At 45.8% G+C, this 23106-nt stretch overlaps 1 protein-coding gene across 1 annotated transcript in view; it reads right to left on the reverse strand.

Moving 5' to 3' along the window:
• The window catches only part of LOC138777292 (nephrin-like), an 83309-nt gene that overhangs the window by 40279 nt on the left and 19924 nt on the right, over positions 1 to 23106 (reverse strand). The window contains exons 9-10 of the mRNA XM_069956281.1: positions 22833 to 23004; positions 20114 to 20271 (exon numbers count right to left, since the gene is read on the reverse strand). Of these exons, the coding sequence (XP_069812382.1) occupies positions 20114 to 20271; positions 22833 to 23004 (330 nt within the window). The remainder of the gene's footprint in view (positions 1 to 20113; positions 20272 to 22832; positions 23005 to 23106) is intronic.

The following is a 23106-nucleotide window of genomic DNA, read 5'->3' on the forward strand; positions in this document are numbered from 1 at the left end:
ACACAGGGGGTCTATAACACATTGGGACTGCACAGAGGGACCTTACTACTATACTGGGGCACAGAGCATACCTAATTATTAAGTGGGGGCACAGGGACACCTTAAATCTATGGTAGCACAGAGGGGTGTAACTACTGTATAGGGGGACAGGGGACCTAACTGTTGTATGTGCTGGAGCCTAAAATGTTTCTCTGGCAGATTCTAGAGAGAGGATTCACAGCCAGGAGAAGACTTCAAGGTGGCCCAGGCTGGATGGAGACAAAGAGAAATGTTAAAGACTCATCAGAAAAGACGCCACCTGTGAGTAACTCGATGTAACTGCGCTCTGTTATCTGGGTTGTAGTGATAGTAGTCATGGTGTGGCGGTATTATTCAATGGTATCATTAGAGATATCTTTCGGTTTTGTCCAGAGGCAATATGTAATCACTGTATGGTGTTGGGAATGTTATAAGATAACTACCGAATGTACTGGGGCTCGTAGTGCAGTGTGGGGTCACTTCCTGGGCTTTACACCGTTTGTACCGTGCCAATTCTGATAACAGTGGCCATTTGCTTTCTCTGCCTAGGGCACCAAAACTGCTTGTCCCGGCCCTGACATCTACATACTAGGAGCAGGCAGCGACTGTGACGGCTCAATCCAGACCGAAAGAAACAGCTATGACAGCACAGTCAATAAAAGCGGCAGAAAGCTGCTCAACCAATGTCGAAGCCTCGGAACGCCGTATTCTTAATGGCCGGACAAAGGGAGACTCCTTAGGAAGACACAGCATGAACTCCCATGTAGGCAGCAGTGTGGTAGACTACGCCATCACTGACATGGATCCTACAAATATTGGCGGCTTCACAGTCACCCCCCAATCTCACCTGTCAGATCACAATCAACTGCTCTTATACATCAAATCTACAAACAAGCCACCCACAGAGACCCCACAGACCGGACTCTACAGCCTACCCCCAACCCTCAAATGGTCAAAGATATCGGCCCCAAAATACATAGAGACCATCAACAGAACAGAAATCAGAGAGATGCTCCACAGCTTCAATAATAAGATGTATGAGCCGAACCCAGAAGGAGTAAACCTATAAATTCTATATCTGTACTCATTTTCTTATAACCAGTATATTTGATAGGTTAATCATACTAAAATATATTCATAGAATAGTTATGCGCTAATGAAACTTAAGTGATTGCGCCCAATCCTAAGTATTGAGAAGCTTATAGAGGCAATATACACAATTGACATGTATACTATGTTACTGAGGAGGTATATAATGGGTTAAGTGTTGAACTTTAAAGAGATGTTAGATTGTGAAAGGTGCAGAGTGTGGAAATAAAGCTAAAATGCCTGGTTGACGGCTCTTTGCACCTCTAGACAGGAGGCTTAACGCCCTGTACCTCTAGGCAGGAAGTTCACTTCTGTCTTTGTCTTAACTGTAACTTCTGTCTTAACCGCAAATATTCCTGTATATAATGCAAAGAGACGTTGTACTTCTTGCACTTGGTGGAAGCTGGGTGCCCTTGTTAACAAGTAATAAATCTTATCCTGAATTCAGATCATCCGTGTCCCGTGGTTGATAGACAAAGAAATTCTCCTGACAGACATACTCCATACCATGGCAGAAATGGCCGAGCTGAAAAGATGTAACAACAACAAGAGGCCAAGAAGACAACATCCCAACAGCTGGTTGGACAAGGAATGTAAAACTGTAAGGAAGGCCCTAAGAACCGCCTCAAATAAAAAACACCGCGACCCAAACCACCCCGAGCTGAGGGAGGCCTACTATACCCTCCAGCAACAATACAAAGCCATCCTCAGAAGGAAAAAGCAAGGCCACATCTCCACCAAACTCCTTCAACTCCAAGACGCCATTCAAGATAACTCATTCTGGGAATTATGGAACCAAACGGGCCCACAATGTAATAACAACCTCCACATCCAAAATGGAGGTATCTGGCTCCAATACTTCAGTGACCTGTATAAAAACATCCCAAAGGAAGACCTAAGCCCAGAACAAAAGGAGATCGAGAAAAAGCTAAAAGACATGGAGAAGATCAAAGATTTCCAAAACCCACTTGATGCACCAATCACAGTGCAGGAGATTACAGAGAGGACCCACTAGATACACTGATCACAGTGCAGGAGATTACAGAGAGGACCCACTAGATACACCGATCACAGTGCAGGAGATTACAGAGAGGACCCACTAGATACACCGATCACAGTGCAGGAGATTACAGAGAGGATCCCATCAATAAAGGGGAGAAAGTCCAGCGGCCCAGATGGGATCCTCCCAGAAATGGTAAAATACAGCCCGCCAGTAATTCTGACAGCCATATCCAAGCTCTGTAACATTGTGCTAAGTGCCAGCTCCTTCCCCCAGAGCTGGAACAACGACCTAATAACCCCCATACACAAGAGTGGAGACAGGTACGACCCGGCCAACTACAGAGGGATATGCGTCAGCAGCAACTTGGGGAAACTCTTTAATAGTGTCCTAAATAAGAGGATCCTCAGCTTCCTCACCGAACACGACGTTCTCAGCAAGAGCCAAGCAGGGTTCATGCCAAATCACCGCACCACCGACCACATCTTCACCCTGCAACAACTCATGAAGAGCCACGTCCATGATACAGAGCACGGAAAGATCTAGGCCTGTTTTGTAGACTTCAAAAAGGCCATTGACTCAGTGTGGCACCCGGGCCTATTCCTGAAACTTCTGGAGAGTGGAATAGGAGGGAAGACATACGACATCATCAGAAGCTCGTACACCGATAACAGATGCAGCGTGAGGGGGAATGGAAAGAGAACGGCTTATTTCCAGCAGAGCCGAGGAGTCAGACAGGGCTGCAGCCTCAGTCCTAGTTTCTTTAACATCTAGATCAATGAGCTGGCAGCAGCCCTGGAGTCCTCCTCTGCACCAGGCCTCACCCTCCTCTGCACCAGGCCTCACCCTCCTCGGCACCAGGCCTCACCCTCCTCGGCACCAGGCCTCACCCTCCTCGGCACCAGGCCTCACCCTCCTCTGCACCGGGCCTCACCCTCCTCTGCACCGGGCCTCACCCTCCTCGGCACCGGGCCTCACCCTCCTCGGCACCGGGCCTCACCCTCCTCGGCACCGGGCCTCACCCTCCTCGGCACCGGGCCTCACCCTCCTCGGCACCAGGCCTCACCCTCCTCTGCACCAGGCCTCACCCACCTCTGCACCAGGCCTCACCCTCCATGACACCTGTCTTGTATGCAGACGACCTTCTCCTCCTCTCACCAACAGAGAAAGGTCTCCAAGACCAGCTGCTCATCCTGGAGAAATTTAGCGCTACGTGGGCTCTGCCCATCAACCCAAAGAAAACCAACGTCATGGTGTTCCGGAGGAGAAAACAGAAACCAGCCGGGCATTCTACCTTCCTGCTGAACAACCGCCCACTCGCAGAAACAGACCGGTACACTTACCTGGGCCTAGAAATCAGCCAATCAGGGAGCTTTAAACAAGCCACAGAAATCCTGAAGGACAAAGCCTGCCGAACCTTCTATGCCATAAGAAGGCGCTTCTACCATCTTAGACCACCAGTGACCGTGTGGCTGAAAAATTTTCTACACCATCATTCTGTATGGTAGTGAAGTCTGGGGAGTCCCGAGATATACCCAGACTGGTCAAAGTGGGACTCCGGACCCACAGAAGTCTTCCACCTAGAATTCTGTAAATACCTTCTCCAGGTCCATCGGAGCACTTCAAACAGCGCCTGTCGAGCAGAGCTGGGCAGGTTCCCACTACACTTTGCTGTCCACAAGAAGGCGCTATCATTCAGGGCCCACCTACACAGCAGCCGTCCCAGCTCCTACCATCACAAAGCCTTGCTGCATCAAGAAACCCCAGGAAAACAAAGCCCCCGGGAACAAGTCACCCAAACCCAACCTGACCAAGCCGCCAACTAGCACCACATCAAACCCAACCTGATCAAGCCGCCAACCGGCACATCCAACCCAACCTGACCAAGCCGCCAACCAGCACCACATCAAACCCAACCTGACCAAGCCGCCAACCAGCACATCCAACCCAACCAAGCCGCCAACCAGCACCACATCAAACCCAACCTGACCAAGCCGCCAACCAGCACCACATCAAACCCAACCTGACCAAGCCGCCAACCAGCACCACATCAAACCCAACCTGACCAAGCCGCCAACCAGCACCACATCGAACCCAACCTGACCAAGCCGCCAACCAGCACCACATCAAACCCAACCTGACCAAGCCGCCAACCAGCACCACATCAAACCCAACCTGACCAAGCCGCCAACCAGCACCACATCAAACCCAACCTGACCAAGCCGCCAACCAGCACATCATTACAAAAAGCCAAATCCAGAAGACAATAGACTAGAGGAAGGAGGATTACATCAGCGTCTGGAGGAACGACATCAGAGAATCCCAGAAACTGACCATATACCAGAGGCTACAGAGTACAGGCTGACCATATACCAGAGCCTACAGAGTACAGACTGACCATATACCAGAGACTACAGAGGGAGTACAGACTGGCCCCATATACCAGAGACTACAGAGGGAGTACAGACTGACCATATACCAGAGACATGAGCTATCAAACAAATTGGGTGTTTGTCCCTATATCAAAGTCCCTGCATAAAAAGTAAATACAGAATGAGAGGGAAAGTGCCTAAAACGTAACTTTTAATTCTGATGATTAATAAACACCAATAAATAGTGAACCCATCACCTAGTTACAAGTTTATAAAAATCGGTTGAAAAAGTCGCCCATCCGGAATGCGGACTTCAACCACAGTAATATGTAGATCAATTATGTGGAGGCTAGATATGCTCCAGCTATAGTGCATTAGCGTTGTATCCTCCCAACGCGTTTCTGCCACTGGTTATTGCGGCGTCATCAGGGGAGTATATTCGCGCCAATACCGCAGTGGTGGAGATTAGCGCTTATAATTCAAAGTACAAGCATACCCAAAGATTGGGGTCAATAGTTATGTATAAGTTATACACCTATATACATGCAGGGTATGCAAGTGACGGGCTATCAGTGTGCATGAGATCATGCTGTTGCCGCTCAGCGTTACTCACTGGCCCTTGTCTAGACCAAAACGGGGTGCGGTACACGGGAAGCACTGCAATAAAACAACAAACGATTACACCTCTGAATCTAAGGTGATTGTTATATAGAAAGGAAAATATCCCTGGTGGGTTACTCACTGTGTGCTCCCGGACCCCTGGGTGACTGTATCTAATGGCTGCAGTGGCAGCTCTACAGCAATGACCTAGGTTGTGAAAACATGCCCATTCAGTAACAATGCTCACAAACCGAGGGGTATGCTATCACCTACGGTACAGTTTCTACTCACTGATTTCCCCGTGCGGTCTCCGGATACAGAAGTAAGTCAGCGTCTGCTTTGGCAGCGAGCTGACTGAGCATGCCGGCGCTGGCTTAAGATGCCGCGTCCGGCCCACACCATGGCGTCAGAGGCGCGCGCCTCCGGATGGGAACGCCCCCCCCGCGCGCGTCGCGTGACAAGGACGCGTCACTGATTGGGCGGGGGTCAATCCATCCCGCTCTGGTGAGGGAACGCCTCCGCACGATCACGTGACTAAAGCAGCCACATTCTCGCTGCGGGACGCCCCCTCCCTGGCAGTTCCCACGTGATGCTCAGTGAGAGTGTCAGGTGAGCGGTGGGGCGCCGCTGTCCAGGTTCTGAACCAGGTGCTATGCTGCGTCAGGTTCATTGGAACCCCGCGCAGCACCGTGTTACTGGCTATGTAGATATAAAACTGGTATGTATAAAAAGACATTTCCCGGACCTAGATGTAAATTGCGGGGCAAAGGAGAATACTAAATGATGTGGTTCCATCCCTAACATAAAAATAGATGTCCAGTGTGGCTATCCCCATCTAGGCACATATGTATATCAATGTGAAAATTAGGGATAGGGATAGATGTCCAGTGTGACTGTCCAGTTATATCATGGCATCTATGTATGTTAATGTGGAAATAAGGAGAACAAAGGGGACTGAAAGGTGGGGGGGGGGGGGGGGGGGGGGGAAAGGGGGGGGGGGGGGGGGAAAGGGGGGGGAGGGAGGGAGGGAAAGGAGGATCAACAGGGAGGGGGGAAGGGGGGGGGGGAGGGAGAAGGGGAGGGGGAGGGCGAGATAACAAAAATGGGGGTGGGGTTTGGGTTTGGCGATAGTAAGGTCGGATATGGGAACAAGTTAATAAAATAAGGGTCAGGATATAACCGCAAGAGCGTGACAAAAACCATGTAGCGGTTAACAAACTTTGCATCACATAGCATCGGGTCTAAACTTGCCCTATAGAATGCTGATTTAGGCCCTATTCCTAGGTGGGGTGGCCGCCCTAAAAAGGGCGGTCCCACTCGGGAACCTAGACTAGAACAACCCTATTAAGTCACCTAACTATCTGATGGACCTAACTTACTGGTCTACTAAGACCCTCCCTGTCTGCCTAAGGTGAGCCATCAGAGATCCAACCAGCCCAGGGAGGTATGGATTGTACAATTGGGCTGGTGTAGACAAGTGAGATAGGTGTTATTACAATATAGGGGAGGGAGAGGAGAGATGGAGGGGGAGGTGGTATGAAAAGGTCAGAGGAGGAAGAAAAGAGGAGAGCGGAATGTGCGGGGGGCTTGGACGAGTCTAAATGAAACAGGAGTAGTTCTGATGTTCATTAATCCCTTCTGGTGCCATCGTATGAAGGGTATAGATCCATCTACATTCTTTTTGCAGGAGAGTCCTGTCTGTGTCCCCTCCCCGTGCTGACCTCTGCAATAACTCCACCCCTATGAACATGAGTTGTCCAATATTCCCTACTTGGCATGAATTCACATGTTGTGCCAATGGGGTGTCCCTATGGTTACGAATGTCCCCCAAGTGTTCCAACACCCTTTTTCGTAGCTCCCTGAGAGTTTTGCCTACATATTGGGCTCTGCACGGACAGGTCACCAGATAAATGACTCCCTTGGAGCTGCAATTTATGAACTGTTTAATCTTGTATGTCTGATTAGTTCTGTTGCTACTAAATGTGGTTGTTTTCATGACGTTTGCACATGCCTTACAGTGTCCACATTTATAGCAACCTATAGTGCTCCTAGCATCCAACCAGGTACGTGACTGTGGTTCTGGTGATAGGTGACTATGTGTCACCAAATCGCCGATACTACGGCCCCTACGGTAAGTAATTTGGGGGCCTTCTCCTACCGCATCCTGTAGGTCAGGATCCATCTTAAGGATGTTCCAATGTCTCTGGACAATTTCTTTCACCCTGGCTGCTCCACCATCATATGTACCTATCATCCGGATGGTCCCGTTCATGTTGTCTAAGGTCCTAGGAACCAACAAATCTGACCTGGACTTTTTACATGCCTCATTGTAGGCGGTCCTGAGGATGTAGTCAGGATAGCCACGTTCACGAAATCTCATACGCAAGTCGTTAGCCTGCCTCCTAAAATCCTCCTCATTGGAGCAATTTCTTTTCAGACGCAGGTATTGCCCCTTGGGAATACCTCGCTTTAGGGGGGCTGGGTGGCAACTCTCCCACCTCAGAAGGCCATTAGTCGCCGTGTCCTTTCTGAAGATGGTTGTCTCCAGTCCCCCCGAGGCGCCTCTGGTGACCCTAACATCCAAGAAAGGCAAACTATTTGGGTTCGCTTCAAACGTGAAGTGAAGACCTATGCGATTGATGTTTAATAGATCGACATATTCTTTGAATTCTGAGGGAGTGCCCTCCCACAGAATGAATATGTCGTCTATGTATCGAGACCACTGTAGAACCTTACTGCCCAGTATTTCCCTCTCATCTGAGAAGGCTATGGTGACCTCCCACCAGCCCAGGAGCAAGTTTGCATATGTGGGGGCACAAGGGCTCCCCATAGCGGTGCCCCTGAGCTGGTGGTATATCTTACTCCCAAATGTAAAATAATTTCTTGTCAATGTGAATTCCAGTAACCTGAGGATCAAAATATTGTGTGCCCTAAATTGATTGCCTCTAGTGGAAAGGAAAGACTCCACAGCTCTCAGGCCCACCTCATGTGGAATCGAGGAGTATAGGGCCTCCACATCGATACTGGCCAACAGCGTGTTACCGTCAATAGTGAGACCCTCTATTTTTTGTAACAGATCCATCGTGTCCCTCGTGTAGGAGGGTAGAGAGTGCACGAACTCTCTTAGGACCTTGTCCACATAGATGCCAACGTTCTGTGAGATACTCCCTATGCCCGATACTATCGGTCTTCCTTTAAGGGGATTAGTCCCCTTATGTACTTTGGGCAGGGAGTAGAACGTTGGCATCACTGGGGCCCTCGGAGCCAAAAATTTGAATTCGTTCTCATCAATGATGCGGTCATTTTTTGCTATTTGCAAGATGTCCAACAACTCCTTTTTATACATCTCAGTAGGGTTTTGCTGGAGTATCTCATAAGTATCTTTGTCGTCTAACAATTTTAAACACATGCCAACATATTGTTCCCTATCCATTATTACGATGTTTCCCCCCTTATCAGCCTGCTTAATCACTATATTGGTGTTATTCTGCAGACTCCTGAGGGCTTCCCTTTCAGGTCTAGAGAGGTTATTCCGTGGGTCTGATGGAGGAAGACTCCTTAATTCTCTCGAAACCAGATCCACGAATACCTCTATGCAGGAGATTTCACCTAGGGGGGGAAACAGCGTATTCTTGGGTTTACAATTAGTATGAGGACCTTCTCCTCTAGATCTAATATTGGTGTCTAAAAGGGAGGAAAGGTCACGGACTGCCGGTAGCTCATCTATTGATACCCCCAGTTCTTGACACTCGCGTCTATCTCTAATTTTGTGGAATTTGTGCCACTTCAGTTTTCGTGCGAAGAGATGTAGATCCTTCGTCCAAATGAATGGATCATATCTAAATGTGGGCACAAAGGACAGACCGCGAGTGAGGACATGGGTCTGTTCAGGAGAAACCAATAGAGAGGAAAGATTGAGGACCTGTGGTGACTTGGCTCCACTGGAAGGACCCGTCGCCAAACCCAAACCCCACCCCCATTTTTGTTATCTCGCCCTCCCCCTCCCCTTCTCTCCCCTCCCCCCCCCCCCCTTCCCCCTCCCTGTTGATCCTCCTTTCCCTCCCTCCCTCCCCCCCTTTCCCCCCCCCCCCCTTCCCCCCCCCCCCCCCCCCCCCCCACCTTTCAGTCCCCTTTGTTCTCCTTATTTCCACATTAACATACATAGATGCCATGATATAACTGGACAGTCACACTGGACATCTATCCCTATCCCTAATTTTCACATTGATATACATATGTGCCTAGATGGGGATAGCCACACTGGACATCTATTTTTATGTTAGGGATGGAACCACATCATTTAGTATTCTCCTTTGCCCCGCAAATTACATCTAGGTCCGGGAAATGTCTTTTTATACATACCAGTTTTATATCTACATAGCCAGTAACACGGTGCTGCGCGGGGTTCCAATGAACCTGACGCAGCATAGCACCTGGTTCAGAACCTGGACAGCGGCGCCCCACCGCTCACCTGACACTCTCACTGAGCATCACGTGGGAACTGCCAGGGAGGGGGCGTCCCGCAGCGAGAATGTGGCTGCTTTAGTCACGTGATCGTGCGGAGGCGTTCCCTCACCAGAGCGGGATGGATTGACCCCCCGCCCAATCAGTGACGCGTCCTTGTCACGCGACGCGCGCGGGGGGGGCGTTCCCATCCGGAGGCGCGCGCCTCTGACGCCATGGTGTGGGCCGGACGCGGCATCTTAAGCCAGCGCCGGCATGCTCAGTCAGCTCGCTGCCAAAGCAGACGCTGACTTACTTCTGTATCCGGAGACCGCACGGGGAAATCAGTGAGTAGAAACTGTACCGTAGGTGATAGCATACCCTCGGTTTGTGAGCATTGTTACTGAATGGGCATGTTTTCACAACCTAGGTCATTGCTGTAGAGCTGCCACTGCAGCCATTAGATACAGTCACCCAGGGGTCCGGGAGCACACAGTGAGTAACCCACCAGGGATATTTTCCTTTCTATATAACAATCACCTTAGATTCAGAGGTGTAATCGTTTGTTGTTTTTATTGCAGTGCTTCCCGTGTACCGCACCCCGTTTTGGTCTTAGACAAGGGCCAGTGAGTAACCGCTGAGCGGCAACAGCATGATCTCATGCACACTTGATAGCCCGTCACTTGCATACCCTGCATGTATATAGGTGTATAACTTATACATAACTATTGACCCCAATCTTTGGGTATGCTTGTACTTTGAATTATAAGCGCTAATCTCCACCACTGCGGTATTGGCGCGAATATACTCCCCTGATGACGCCGCAATAACCAGTGGCAGAAACGCGTTGGGAGGATACAACGCTAATGCACTATAGCTGGAGCATATCTAGCCTCCACATAATTGATCTACATATTACTGTGGTTGAAGTCCGCATTCCGGATGGGCGACTTTTTCAACCGATTTTTATAAACTTGTAACTAGGTGATGGGTTCACTATTTATTGGTGTTTATTAATCATCAGAATTAAAAGTTACGTTTTAGGCACTTTCCCTCTCATTCTGTATTTACATATACCAGAGACTACAGAGTACAGACTGCCCATATACCAGAGACTACAGAGTACAGACTGACCATATACCAGAGACTACAGAGGGAGTACAGACTGACCATATACCAGAGACTACAGAGGGAGTACAGACTGGCCCCATATACCAGAGACTACAGAGGGAGTACAGACTGACCATATACCAGAGACTACAGAGGGAGTATAGACTGACCATATACCAGAGACTACAGAGGGAGTACAGACTGACCATATACCAGAGACTACAGAGGGAGTATAGACTGGCCCCATATACCAGAGACTACAGAGGGAGTACAGACTGACCATATACCAGAGACTACAGAGGGAGTACAGACTGACCATATACCAGAGACTACAGAGTACAGACTGACCATATACCAGAGACTACAGAGGGAGTACAGACTGGCCCCATATACCAGAGACTACAGAGGGAGTACAGACTGACCATATACCAGAGACTACAGAGGGAGTACAGACTGACCCCATATACCAGAGACTACAGAGGGAGTATAGACTGACCATATACCAGAGACTACAGAGGGAGTACAGACTGACCATATACCAGAGACTACAGAGGGAGTATAGACTGACCATATACCAGAGACTACAGAATACAGACTGATCATATACCAGAGGCTACAAAGTACAGACTGACCATATACCAGAGGCTACAGAGTACAGACTGACCATATACCAGAGACTACAGAGGGAGTACAGACTGACCATATACCAGAGACTACAGAGGGAGTATAGACTGGCCATATACCAGAGACTACAGAGGGAGTACAGACTGACCATATACCAGAGACTACAGAGGGAGTATAGACTGACCATATACCAGAGACTACAGAGGGAGTATAGACTGACCATATACCAGAGGCTACAGAGTACAGGCTGACCATATACCAGAGCCTACAGAGTACAGACTGGCCCCATATACCAGAGACTACAGAGGGAGTACAGACTGACCATATACCAGAGACTACAGAGGGAGTATAGACTGGCCCCATATACCAGAGACTACAGAGGGAGTACAGACTGACCCCATATACCAGAGACTACAGAGGGAGTATAGACTGGCCCCATATACCAGAGACTACAGAGGGAGTACAGACTGGCCCCATATACCAGAGACTACAGAGGGAGTACAGACTGACCCCATATACCAGAGACTACAGAGGGAGTACAGACTGACCATATACCAGAGACTACAGAGGGAGTACAGACTGGCCCCATATACCAGAGACTACAGAGGGAGTACAGACTGACCATATACCAGAGACTACAGAGGGAGTATAGACTGACCCCATATACCAGAGACTACAGAGGGAGTACAGACTGACCCCATATACCAGAGACTACAGAGGGAGTACAGACTGGCCCCATATACCAGAGACTACAGAGTACAGACTGACCATATACCAGAGACTACAGAGGGAGTACAGACTGACCATATACCAGAGACTACAGAGGGAGTACAGACTGACCCCATATACCAGAGACTACAGAGGGAGTATAGACTGACCATATACCAGAGACTACAGAGGGAGTATAGACTGACCATATACCAGAGACTACAGAGGGAGTACAGACTGGCCCCATATACCAGAGACTACAGAGTACAGACTGACCACATACCAGAGCCTACAGAATACAGACTGACCATATACCAGAGGCTACAGAGTACAGACTGGCCATATACCAGAGACTACAGAGTACAGACTGACCATATACCAGAGCCTACAGTGTACAGACTGACCATATACCAGAGCCTACAGAGTACAGACTGACCATATACCAGAGACTACAGAGGGAGTACAGACTGACCATATACCAGAGACTACAGAGGGAGTACAGACTGACCATATACCAGAGACTACAGAGGGAGTACAGACTGACCATATACCAGAGACTACAGAGTACAGACTGACCATATACCAGAGACTACAGAGTACAGACTGACCATATACCAGAGACTACAGAATACAGACTGACCATATACCAGAGGCTACAGAGGGAGTACAGACTGACCATATACCAGAGACTACAGAGTACAGACTGACCATATACCAGAGACTACAGAATACAGACTGACCATATACCAGAGACTACAGAGTACAGACTGACCATATACCAGAGACTACAGAGTACAGACTGACCATATACCAGAGACTACAGAGTACAGACTGACCATATACCAGAGACTACAGAGGGAGTACAGACTGACCATATACCAGAGACTACAGAGGGAGTACAGACTGACCATATACCAGAGACTACAGAGTACAGACTGACCATATACCAGAGACTACAGAATACAGACTGACCATATACCAGAGACTACAGAGTACAGACTGACCATATACCAGAGACTACAGAGTACAGACTGACCATATACCAGAGGCTACAGAGTACAGACTGGCCCCATATACCAGAGCCTACAGAGTACAGACTGACCATATACCAGAGACTACAGAATACAGACTGACCATATACCAGAGACTACAGAGTACAGACTGACCATATACCAGAGGCTACAGAGTACAGACTGGCCCCATATACCAGAGCCTACAGAGTACAGACTGACCATATACCAGAGCCTACAGAGTACAGACTGACCATATACCAGAGCCTACAGAGTACAGACTGACCATATACCAGAGACTACGACTGGTCGCCACTCCAGTGGTGGTTGGTTGAGATACAGCCGGACGTGGAGTGTTATGTTGTCATGCCAGTGCCGGTTGGGCACACAAGTATGGTGGCACACCTGCTTTTAAATAATCTTGTTTTTACTTGGAAAGTACTTGTGTGCAGCAGGTTATACAGCTTTCCCCTGACAGGGTGCGATACACTTGATAGATCACTTGATAAGACACTTGACAATACAGCAACCAGATCTGTGATCGGGATACAGTGAGGAGTACAGTCGTGCTGACTGAGTAGCGTGGTGAGAGATACAAAAAGGCAGAGGAGCAGAGAGGAGGATGTCGTGAGAGTCCCCACCCAAGTAGTACTGTGCTCTGCCGGGATGTTGGAGGATGAGGTAGGAGAATACTTAGAAGAAGAAGAGTATACTTGTGTCCGTGTATTGACCTTTGGGTCTTTGCACCACCTAATGTCCCACAGTGTTGGGTGACCCGTCCTATGAAGGTGACACAAGGCCCCAGAGCTTGTTACCTGGGATGAGCAGAATGCTGAGGGTTCCCTGCTGACACCCACGCTGCAAAACAGAGTTCCTAGGCTCTTAGCAACTTTGCTCTATTCGGATCAGTTCTTAGCTTACTGCTGTCTGTGGATACTGTCCTGCTCTGTGACTCTCCATGGCCTGGGTTGAGGTTGTCTCTGTCCTCTCCTGTGAGGGTTTAACACTGCAAACTGTTATGTAGCGTTACTGAGAAGAAAACTGTAAGCTGCGTCTTATCTTGCTCCCTGCCCATACGGGGCTCTGACTAAGACTGAACTCCTGAGAGTAGTGGGACCTGGCAGAGGGCCAGGGTCCAGAGAGGACCACTGTAGAGAGCTATCTAGATTGCATCCTTCCTCTACAATGTCCAACACGAAAGAGCTATGCACCTCCTCTACCCATGTGACTTCCTTCCCCAGCGCATCTAAGGTGCACTGTGAGTGGGTGAAGAGCGCAACAGAAGAAATAAAGAGAGAGATGATAGGAGAGAAGCAGAGAAGATTCCCATTGGTTCATAGATCCATGTGACATACAAACAGACAGACAATAACCCTTTACACACTACATCTGAGTACACATATATACTACAGTGACATCTAGTGGCTTTATCACTATTTCATCACACCTTCTATACAATAAGTACAGACTTTTATGAAGTGTGTAACCAATAGTAACACCCGAGATAGATAGATAGATAGATAGATAGATAGGAGCTAGATAGATAGGAGATAGATAGATAGGAGATAGATAGATAGGAGATAGATAGATAGATAGATAGATAGATAGATAGATAGATAGATAGATAGGAGATAGATAGATAGATAGGAGATAGATAGATAGATAGGAGATAGATAGATAGATAGGAGATAGATAGATAGATAGATAGATAGATAGGAGATAGATAGATAGATAGATAGGAGATAGATAGATAGATAGATAGATAGATAGGAGCTAGATAGATAGATAGATAGATAGATAGGAGATAGATAGATAGATAGGAGATAGATAGATAGATAGATAGATAGATAGATAGGAGATAGATAGATAGATAGATAGATAGATAGGAGATAGATAGATAGATAGATAGATAGATAGATAGATAGATAGATAGGAGATAGATAGATAGATAGATAGATAGATAGGAGATAGATAGATAGATAGATAGATAGGAGATAGATAGATAGATAGATAGGAGATAGATAGATAGGAGATGGATAGGAGATAGATAGATAGATAGATAGATAGATAGGAGATAGATAGATAGGAGATAGATAGATAGATAGATAGATAGGAGATAGGAGATAGATAGATAGGAGATAGATAGATAGATAGATAGATAGATAGATAGATAGATAGATAGATAGATAGATAGATAGATAGGAGATAGATAGATAGATAGGAGATAGATAGATAGATAGATAGATAGATAGATAGATAGATAGGAGATAGATAGATAGATAGATAGATAGATAGATAGATAGATAGATAGGAGCTAGATAGAGACTACAGAGGGAGTATAGACTGACCCCATATACCAGAGACTACAGAGGGAGTACAGACTGACCCCATATACCAGAGACTACAGAGGGAGTACAGACTGACCATATACCAGAGACTACAGAGGGAGTACAGACTGGCCCCATATACCAGAGACTACAGAGGGAGTACAGACTGACCATATACCAGAGACTACAGAGGGAGTATAGACTGACCCCATATACCAGAGACTACAGAGGGAGTACAGACTGACCCCATATACCAGAGACTACAGAGGGAGTACAGACTGGCCCCATATACCAGAGACTACAGAGGGAGTACAGACTGACCCCATATACCAGAGACTACAGAGGGAGTATAGACTGGCCCCATATACCAGAGACTACAGAGGGAGTACAGACTGGCCCCATATACCAGAGACTACAGAGGGAGTATAGACTGACCCCATATACCAGAGACTACAGAGGGAGTACAGACTGACCATATACCAGAGACTACAGAGGGAGTACAGACTGGCCCCATATACCAGAGACTACAGAGGGAGTACAGACTGACCATATACCAGAGACTACAGAGGGAGTATAGACTGACCCCATATACCAGAGACTACAGAGGGAGTACAGACTGACCCCATATACCAGAGACTACAGAGGGAGTATAGACTGACCATATACCAGAGACTACAGAGGGAGTATAGACTGACCATATACCAGAGACTACAGAGGGAGTACAGACTGGCCCCATATACCAGAGACTACAGAGTACAGACTGACCACATACCAGAGCCTACAGAATACAGACTGACCATATACCAGAGGCTACAGAGTACAGACTGGCCATATACCAGAGACTACAGAGTACAGACTGACCATATACCAGAGCCTACAGTGTACAGACTGACCATATACCAGAGACTACAGAGTACAGACTGACCATATACCAGAGACTACAGAGGGAGTACAGACTGACCATATACCAGAGACTACAGAGGGAGTACAGACTGACCCCATATACCAGAGACTACAGAGGGAGTACAGACTGACCCCATATACCAGAGACTACAGAGGGAGTACAGACTGACCATATACCAGAGACTACAGAGGGAGTACAGACTGACCATATACCAGAGACTACAGAGGGAGTACAGACTGACCATATACCAGAGACTACAGAGTACAGACTGACCATATACCAGAGACTACAGAGTACAGACTGACCATATACCAGAGACTACAGAGTACAGACTGACCATATACCAGAGACTACAGAGGGAGTACAGACTGACCATATACCAGAGACTACAGAGTACAGACTGACCATATACCAGAGACTACAGAATACAGACTGACCATATACCAGAGACTACAGAGTACAGACTGACCATATACCAGAGACTACAGAGTACAGACTGACCATATACCAGAGGCTACAGAGTACAGACTGGCCCCATATACCAGAGCCTACAGAGTACAGACTGACCATATACCAGAGACTACAGAGTACAGACTGACCATATACCAGAGACTACAGAGTACAGACTGACCATATACCAGAGGCTACAGAGTACAGACTGGCCCCATATACCAGAGCCTACAGAGTACAGACTGACCATATACCAGAGCCTACAGAGTACAGACTGACCATATACCAGAGCCTACAGAGTACAGACTGACCATATACCAGAGACTACGACTGGTCGCCACTCCAGTGGTGGTTGGTTGAGATACAGCCGGACGTGGAGTGTTATGTTGTCATGCCAGTGCCGGTTGGGCACACAAGTATGGTGGCACACCTGCTTTTAAATAATCTTGTTTTTACTTGGAAAGTCCTTGTGTGCAGCAGGTTATACAGCTTTCCCTGACAGGGTGCGATACACTTGATAGATCACTTGATAAGACACTTGACAATACAGCAACCAGATCTGTGATCGGGATACAGTGAGGAGTACAGTCGTGCTGACTGAGTAGCGTGGTGAGAGATACAAAAAGGCAGAGGAGCAGAGAGGAGGATGTCGTGAGAGTCCCCACCCAAGTAGTACTGTGCTCTGCCGGGATGTTGGAGGATGAGGTAGGAGAATACTTAGAAGAAGAAGAGTATACTTGTGTCCGTGTATTGACCTTTGGGTCTTTGCACCACCTAATGTCCCACAGTGTTGGGTGACCCGTCCTATGAAGGTGACACAAGGCCCCAGAGCTTGTTACCTGGGATGAGCAGAATGCTGAGGGTTCCCTGCTGACACCCACGCTGCAAAACAGAGTTCCTAGGCTCTTAGCAACTTTGCTCTATTCGGATCAGTTCTTAGCTTACTGCTGTCTGTGGATACTGTCCTGCTCTGTGACTCTCCATGGCCTGGGTTGAGGTTGTCTCTGTCCTCTCCTGTGAGGGTTTAACACTGCAAACTGTTATGTAGCGTTACTGAGAAGAAAACTGTAAGCTGCGTCTTATCTTGCTCCCTGCCCATACGGGGCTCTGACTAAGACTGAACTCCTGAGAGTAGTGGGACCTGGCAGAGGGCCAGGGTCCAGAGAGGACCACTGTAGAGAGCTATCTAGATTGCATCCTTCCTCTACAATGTCCAACACGAAAGAGCTATGCACCTCCTCTACCCATGTGACTTCCTTCCCCAGCGCATCTAAGGTGCACTGTGAGTGGGTGAAGAGCGCAACAGAAGAAATAAAGAGAGAGATGATAGGAGAGAAGCAGAGAAGATTCCCATTGGTTCATAGATCCATGTGACATACAAACAGACAGACAATAACCCTTTACACACTACATCTGAGTACACATATATACTACAGTGACATCTAGTGGCTTTATCACTATTTCATCACACCTTCTATACAATAAGTACAGACTTTTATGAAGTGTGTAACCAATAGTAACACCCGAGATAGATAGATAGATAGATAGATAGATAGGAGCTAGATAGATAGGAGATAGATAGATAGGAGATAGATAGATAGATAGATAGATAGATAGATAGATAGATAGATAGAAGATAGATAGATAGATAGGAGATAGATAGATAGATAGGAGATAGATAGATAGATAGGAGATAGATAGATAGATAGATAGATAGATAGGAGATAGATAGATAGATAGATAGGAGATAGATAGATAGATAGATAGATAGATAGATAGATAGATAGATAGGAGCTAGATAGATAGATAGATAGATAGATAGATAGGAGATAGATAGATAGATAGGAGATAGATAGATAGATAGATAGATAGATAGATAGATAGATAGGAGATAGATAGATAGATAGATAGATAGGAGATAGATAGATAGATAGATAGATAGATAGATAGATAGGAGATAGATAGATAGATAGATAGATAGATAGATAGGAGATAGATAGATAGATAGATAGATAGATAGGAGATAGATAGATAGATAGATAGGAGATAGATAGATAGGAGATGGATAGGAGATAGATAGATAGATAGATAGATAGATAGATAGATAGGAGATAGATAGATAGGAGATAGATAGATAGATAGATAGATAGGAGATAGGAGATAGATAGATAGGAGATAGATAGATAGATAGATAGATAGATAGATAGATAGATAGATAGATAGATAGGAGATAGATAGATAGATAGGAGATAGATAGATAGATAGATAGATAGATAGTAGATAGATAGATAGATAGATAGATAGATAGATAGATAGATAGATAGATAGGAGCTAGATAGATAGATAGATAGATAGATAGATAGATAGATAGATAGGAGATAGATAGGAGATAGATAGATAGGAGATAGATAGATAGATAGATAGATAGATAGATAGATAGATAGGAGATAGATAGATAGATAGGAGATAGATAGATAGATAGATAGATAGATAGGAGATAGATAGATAGATAGATAGATAGATAGATAGATAGATAGATAGGAGATAGATAGATAGATAGGAGATAGATAGATAGATAGATAGATAGATAGATAGATAGATAGGAGATAGATAGATAGATAGATAGATAGATAGATAGATAGATAGATAGGAGATAGATAGATAGGAGATGGATAGGAGATAGATAGATAGATAGATAGGAGATAGATAGATAGGAGATAGATAGATAGATAGGAGATAGATAGATAGGAGATAGATAGATAGGAGATAGATAGATAGATAGATAGATAGATAGATAGATAGGAGATAGATAGATAGATAGATAGATAGATAGATAGATAGATAGATAGATAGGAGATAGATAGGATAGATAGATAGATAGATAGATAGATAGATAGGAGATAGATAGATAGATAGATAGGAGATAGATAGATAGATAGATAGATAGATAGATAGATAGATAGGAGATAGATAGATAGATAGATAGATAGGAGATAGATAGATAGATAGATAGATAGATAGATAGATAGATAGATAGGAGATAGATAGATAGATAGATAGATAGGAGATAGATAGATAGGAGATAGATAGATAGGAGATAGATAGATAGGAGATAGATAGATAGGAGATAGATAGATAGGAGATAGATAGATAGATAGATAGGAGATAGATAGATAGATAGATAGATAGATAGATAGATAGATAGGAGATAGATAGATAGATAGATAGATAGATAGATAGATAGATAGGAGATAGATAGATAGATAGATAGATAGATAGATAGATAGGAGATAGAAGATAGATAGATAGATAGATAGATAGGAGATAGATAGGAGATAGATAGGAGATAGATAGGAGATAGATAGATAGATAGATAGATAGATAGATAGATAGATAGATAGATAGGAGATAGATAGATAGATAGATAGATGGATAGATAGATAGATATTATTACTCACATCGGTTATGGTGACCGCAGTGTTCTCCAGCTCTGCGGCCCCCAGCCACCAGCGGATGTAGACGGGGGGATTGCTGGAGGCGGTGAAGCAGGAGAAGGACAGGGTGGTGTTCTCCGGGCCGCTGGATGACCCCAGGATTGTTACTTTGGTGGGAAGAACTAAGTGAAAAACAGATGAGATAAGAAGATGAGTGCAGGTCCGCTCCATCCTCCCCGGTCGGGGCTAAAAGAAGATACGGGGGGCAGTGAGGGGGCAATAGTGAATGCTGGGGCTGCCCATCCTCCGTTCAGATATTTCCATTGATCTGTCCCTGTTAGCTTTGTGGGGTCAATGTTTCTTTATGGTACTGAGAGGGGATCAGGTGACCAAGAAAAGCAAAGCCCATCTTATAAGGAGGGCCGGGGTCCTCAGCCTGTATATCAGGGGGGTCAAACTCACATACACAGTGGGACAAAATAAAAAAGTTGCGGGTCAACCGTGATATTTAATGAAGATTGCATGGAGCGTTCCTGGCACTGGCTATCCCAAAGTAATTGTCCCCACATGGTAGTCACCCATTATATCCCTCAGGCAGTGGGTAATCCCATAATTCTGCCCCATATAGTAGCCCCCCTCCCAATAGTCCCCCACATACTAGCCAGGCCTACTATTAGAGCCCCACATATTAGCCAGCCCTCCCCATAGTCTCTTATATAGTAGCCAGCCCTCCCTATAGTCTCTTATATAGTAGCCAGCCCTCCCCATAGTCTCATATAGTAGCCAGCCCTCCCAATAGTCTCTTATATAGTAGCCAGCCCTCCCCCATAGTCTCTTATATAGTAGCCAGCCCTCCCCTATAGTCTCTTATATAGTAACCAGCCCTCCCCATAGTCTCTTATATAGTAGCCAGCCCTCCCCATAGTCTCATATATAGTAGCCAGCCCTCCCTATAGTCTCTTATATAGTAACCAGCCCTCCCTATAGTCTTCTATATAGTATCCAGCCCTCCCCATAGTCTCTTATATAGTAACCAGCCCTCCCTATAGTCTTCTATATAGTATCCAGCCCTCCCCATAGTCTCTTATATAGTAGCCAGCCCTCCCTATAGTCTTCTATATAGTATCCAGCCCTCCCCATAGTCTCTTATATAGTAACCAGCCCTCCCTATAGTCTTCTATATAGTATCCAGCCCTCCCCATAGTCTCTTATATAGTAGCCAGCCCTCCCCCATAGTCTTCTATATAGTATCCAGCCCTCCCCCATAGTCTCCTATATAGAAGCCAACCCTCCCCCATAGTCTCCTATATAGTAGCCAGCCCTCCCCATAGTCCCCATGCCGCCATAGTATACTATATCCCAGTATATGCCACCATAGTATATCCCAGTATATGCCACCATAGTATATCCCAGTATATGCCACCATAGTATATCACAGTATATGCCACCATAGTATATCCCAGTATATGCCACCATAGTATATCCCAGTAAATGCCACCATAGTATATCACAGTATATTCCCCTATAGTATATCACAGTATATGCCACCATAGTATACTATATCCCAGTATATTCCCCCATAGTATACTATATCCCAGTATATTCCCCCATATTATATCACAGTATATTCCCCCATAGTATACTATATCCCAGTATATTCCCCCATAGTATACTATATCCCAGTATATTCCCCCATATTATATCACAGTATATTCCCCCATAGTATACTATATCCCAGTATATTCCCCCATAGTATACTATATCCCAGTATATTCCCCCATAGTATATCACAGTATATTCCCCCATAGTATACTATATCCCAGTATATTCCCCCATAGTATACTATATCCCAGTATATTCCCCCATAGTATATCACAGTATATGCCACCATAGTATACTATATCACAGTATATTCCCCCATAGTATACTATATCCCAGTATATTCCCCCATATTATATCACAGAATATTCCCCCATAGTATACTATATCCCAGTATATGCCACCATAGTATATCCCAGTATATGCCACCATAGTATATCCCAGTATATGCCACCATAGTATATCCCAGTATATGCCACCATAGTATATCCCAGTATATGCCACCATAGTATATCACAGTATATGCCACCATAGTATATCCCAGTATATGCCACCATAGTATATCCCAGTATATGCCACCATAGTATATCACAGTATATGCCACCATAGTATATCCCAGTATATGCCACCATAGTATATCACAGTATATGCCACCATAGTATATCACAGTATATGCCACCATAGTATATCACAGTATATGCCACCATAGTATATCACAGTATATGCCACCATAGTATACTATATCCCAGTATATTCCCCCATAGTATACTATATCCCAGTATATGCCACCATAGTATATCACAGTATATGCCACCATAGTATACTATATCCCAGTATATGCCACCATAGTATACTATATCCCAGTATATGCCACCATAGTATACTATATCCCAGTATATGCCACCATAGTATATCACAGTATATGCCACCATAGTATATCACAGTATATGCCACCATAGTATATCACAGTATATGCCACCATAGTATATCACAGTATATGCCACCATAGTATATCACAGTATATGCCACCATAGTATATCCCAGTATATGCCACCATAGTATATCCCAGTATATGCCACCATAGTATATCACAGTATATTCCCCTATAGTATATCACAGTATATGCCGTGCTGCAGACACTCACAGAGGACGCTGAGGGTGATGCTGGCCCGGAGGACCGCTGGGGTCACATGATTGACGGCTTCGCAGCTTATTACGGCCTTATTATGTTCCGGCTTGACATTTATGGAAAGGAAACTTCTGGAGAGTCTTCTGTTGTTGTCCGTCTCCCAGCGGTTGTACACAACCTCATCATTCTGCACAAGAGGGAAGAGCGGAAATCTCAGATACTTCAGGAATAAAAGCAGAAAATCAGATCTGTGTAATGGCAGGTGACGGCCGGGAACAGAAACACAACT

The sequence above is a fragment of the Dendropsophus ebraccatus genome, unplaced genomic scaffold (assembly GCF_027789765.1).
Source record: "Dendropsophus ebraccatus isolate aDenEbr1 unplaced genomic scaffold, aDenEbr1.pat pat_scaffold_556_ctg1, whole genome shotgun sequence".
In the NCBI taxonomy this organism is placed as follows: domain Eukaryota; kingdom Metazoa; phylum Chordata; class Amphibia; order Anura; family Hylidae; genus Dendropsophus; species Dendropsophus ebraccatus.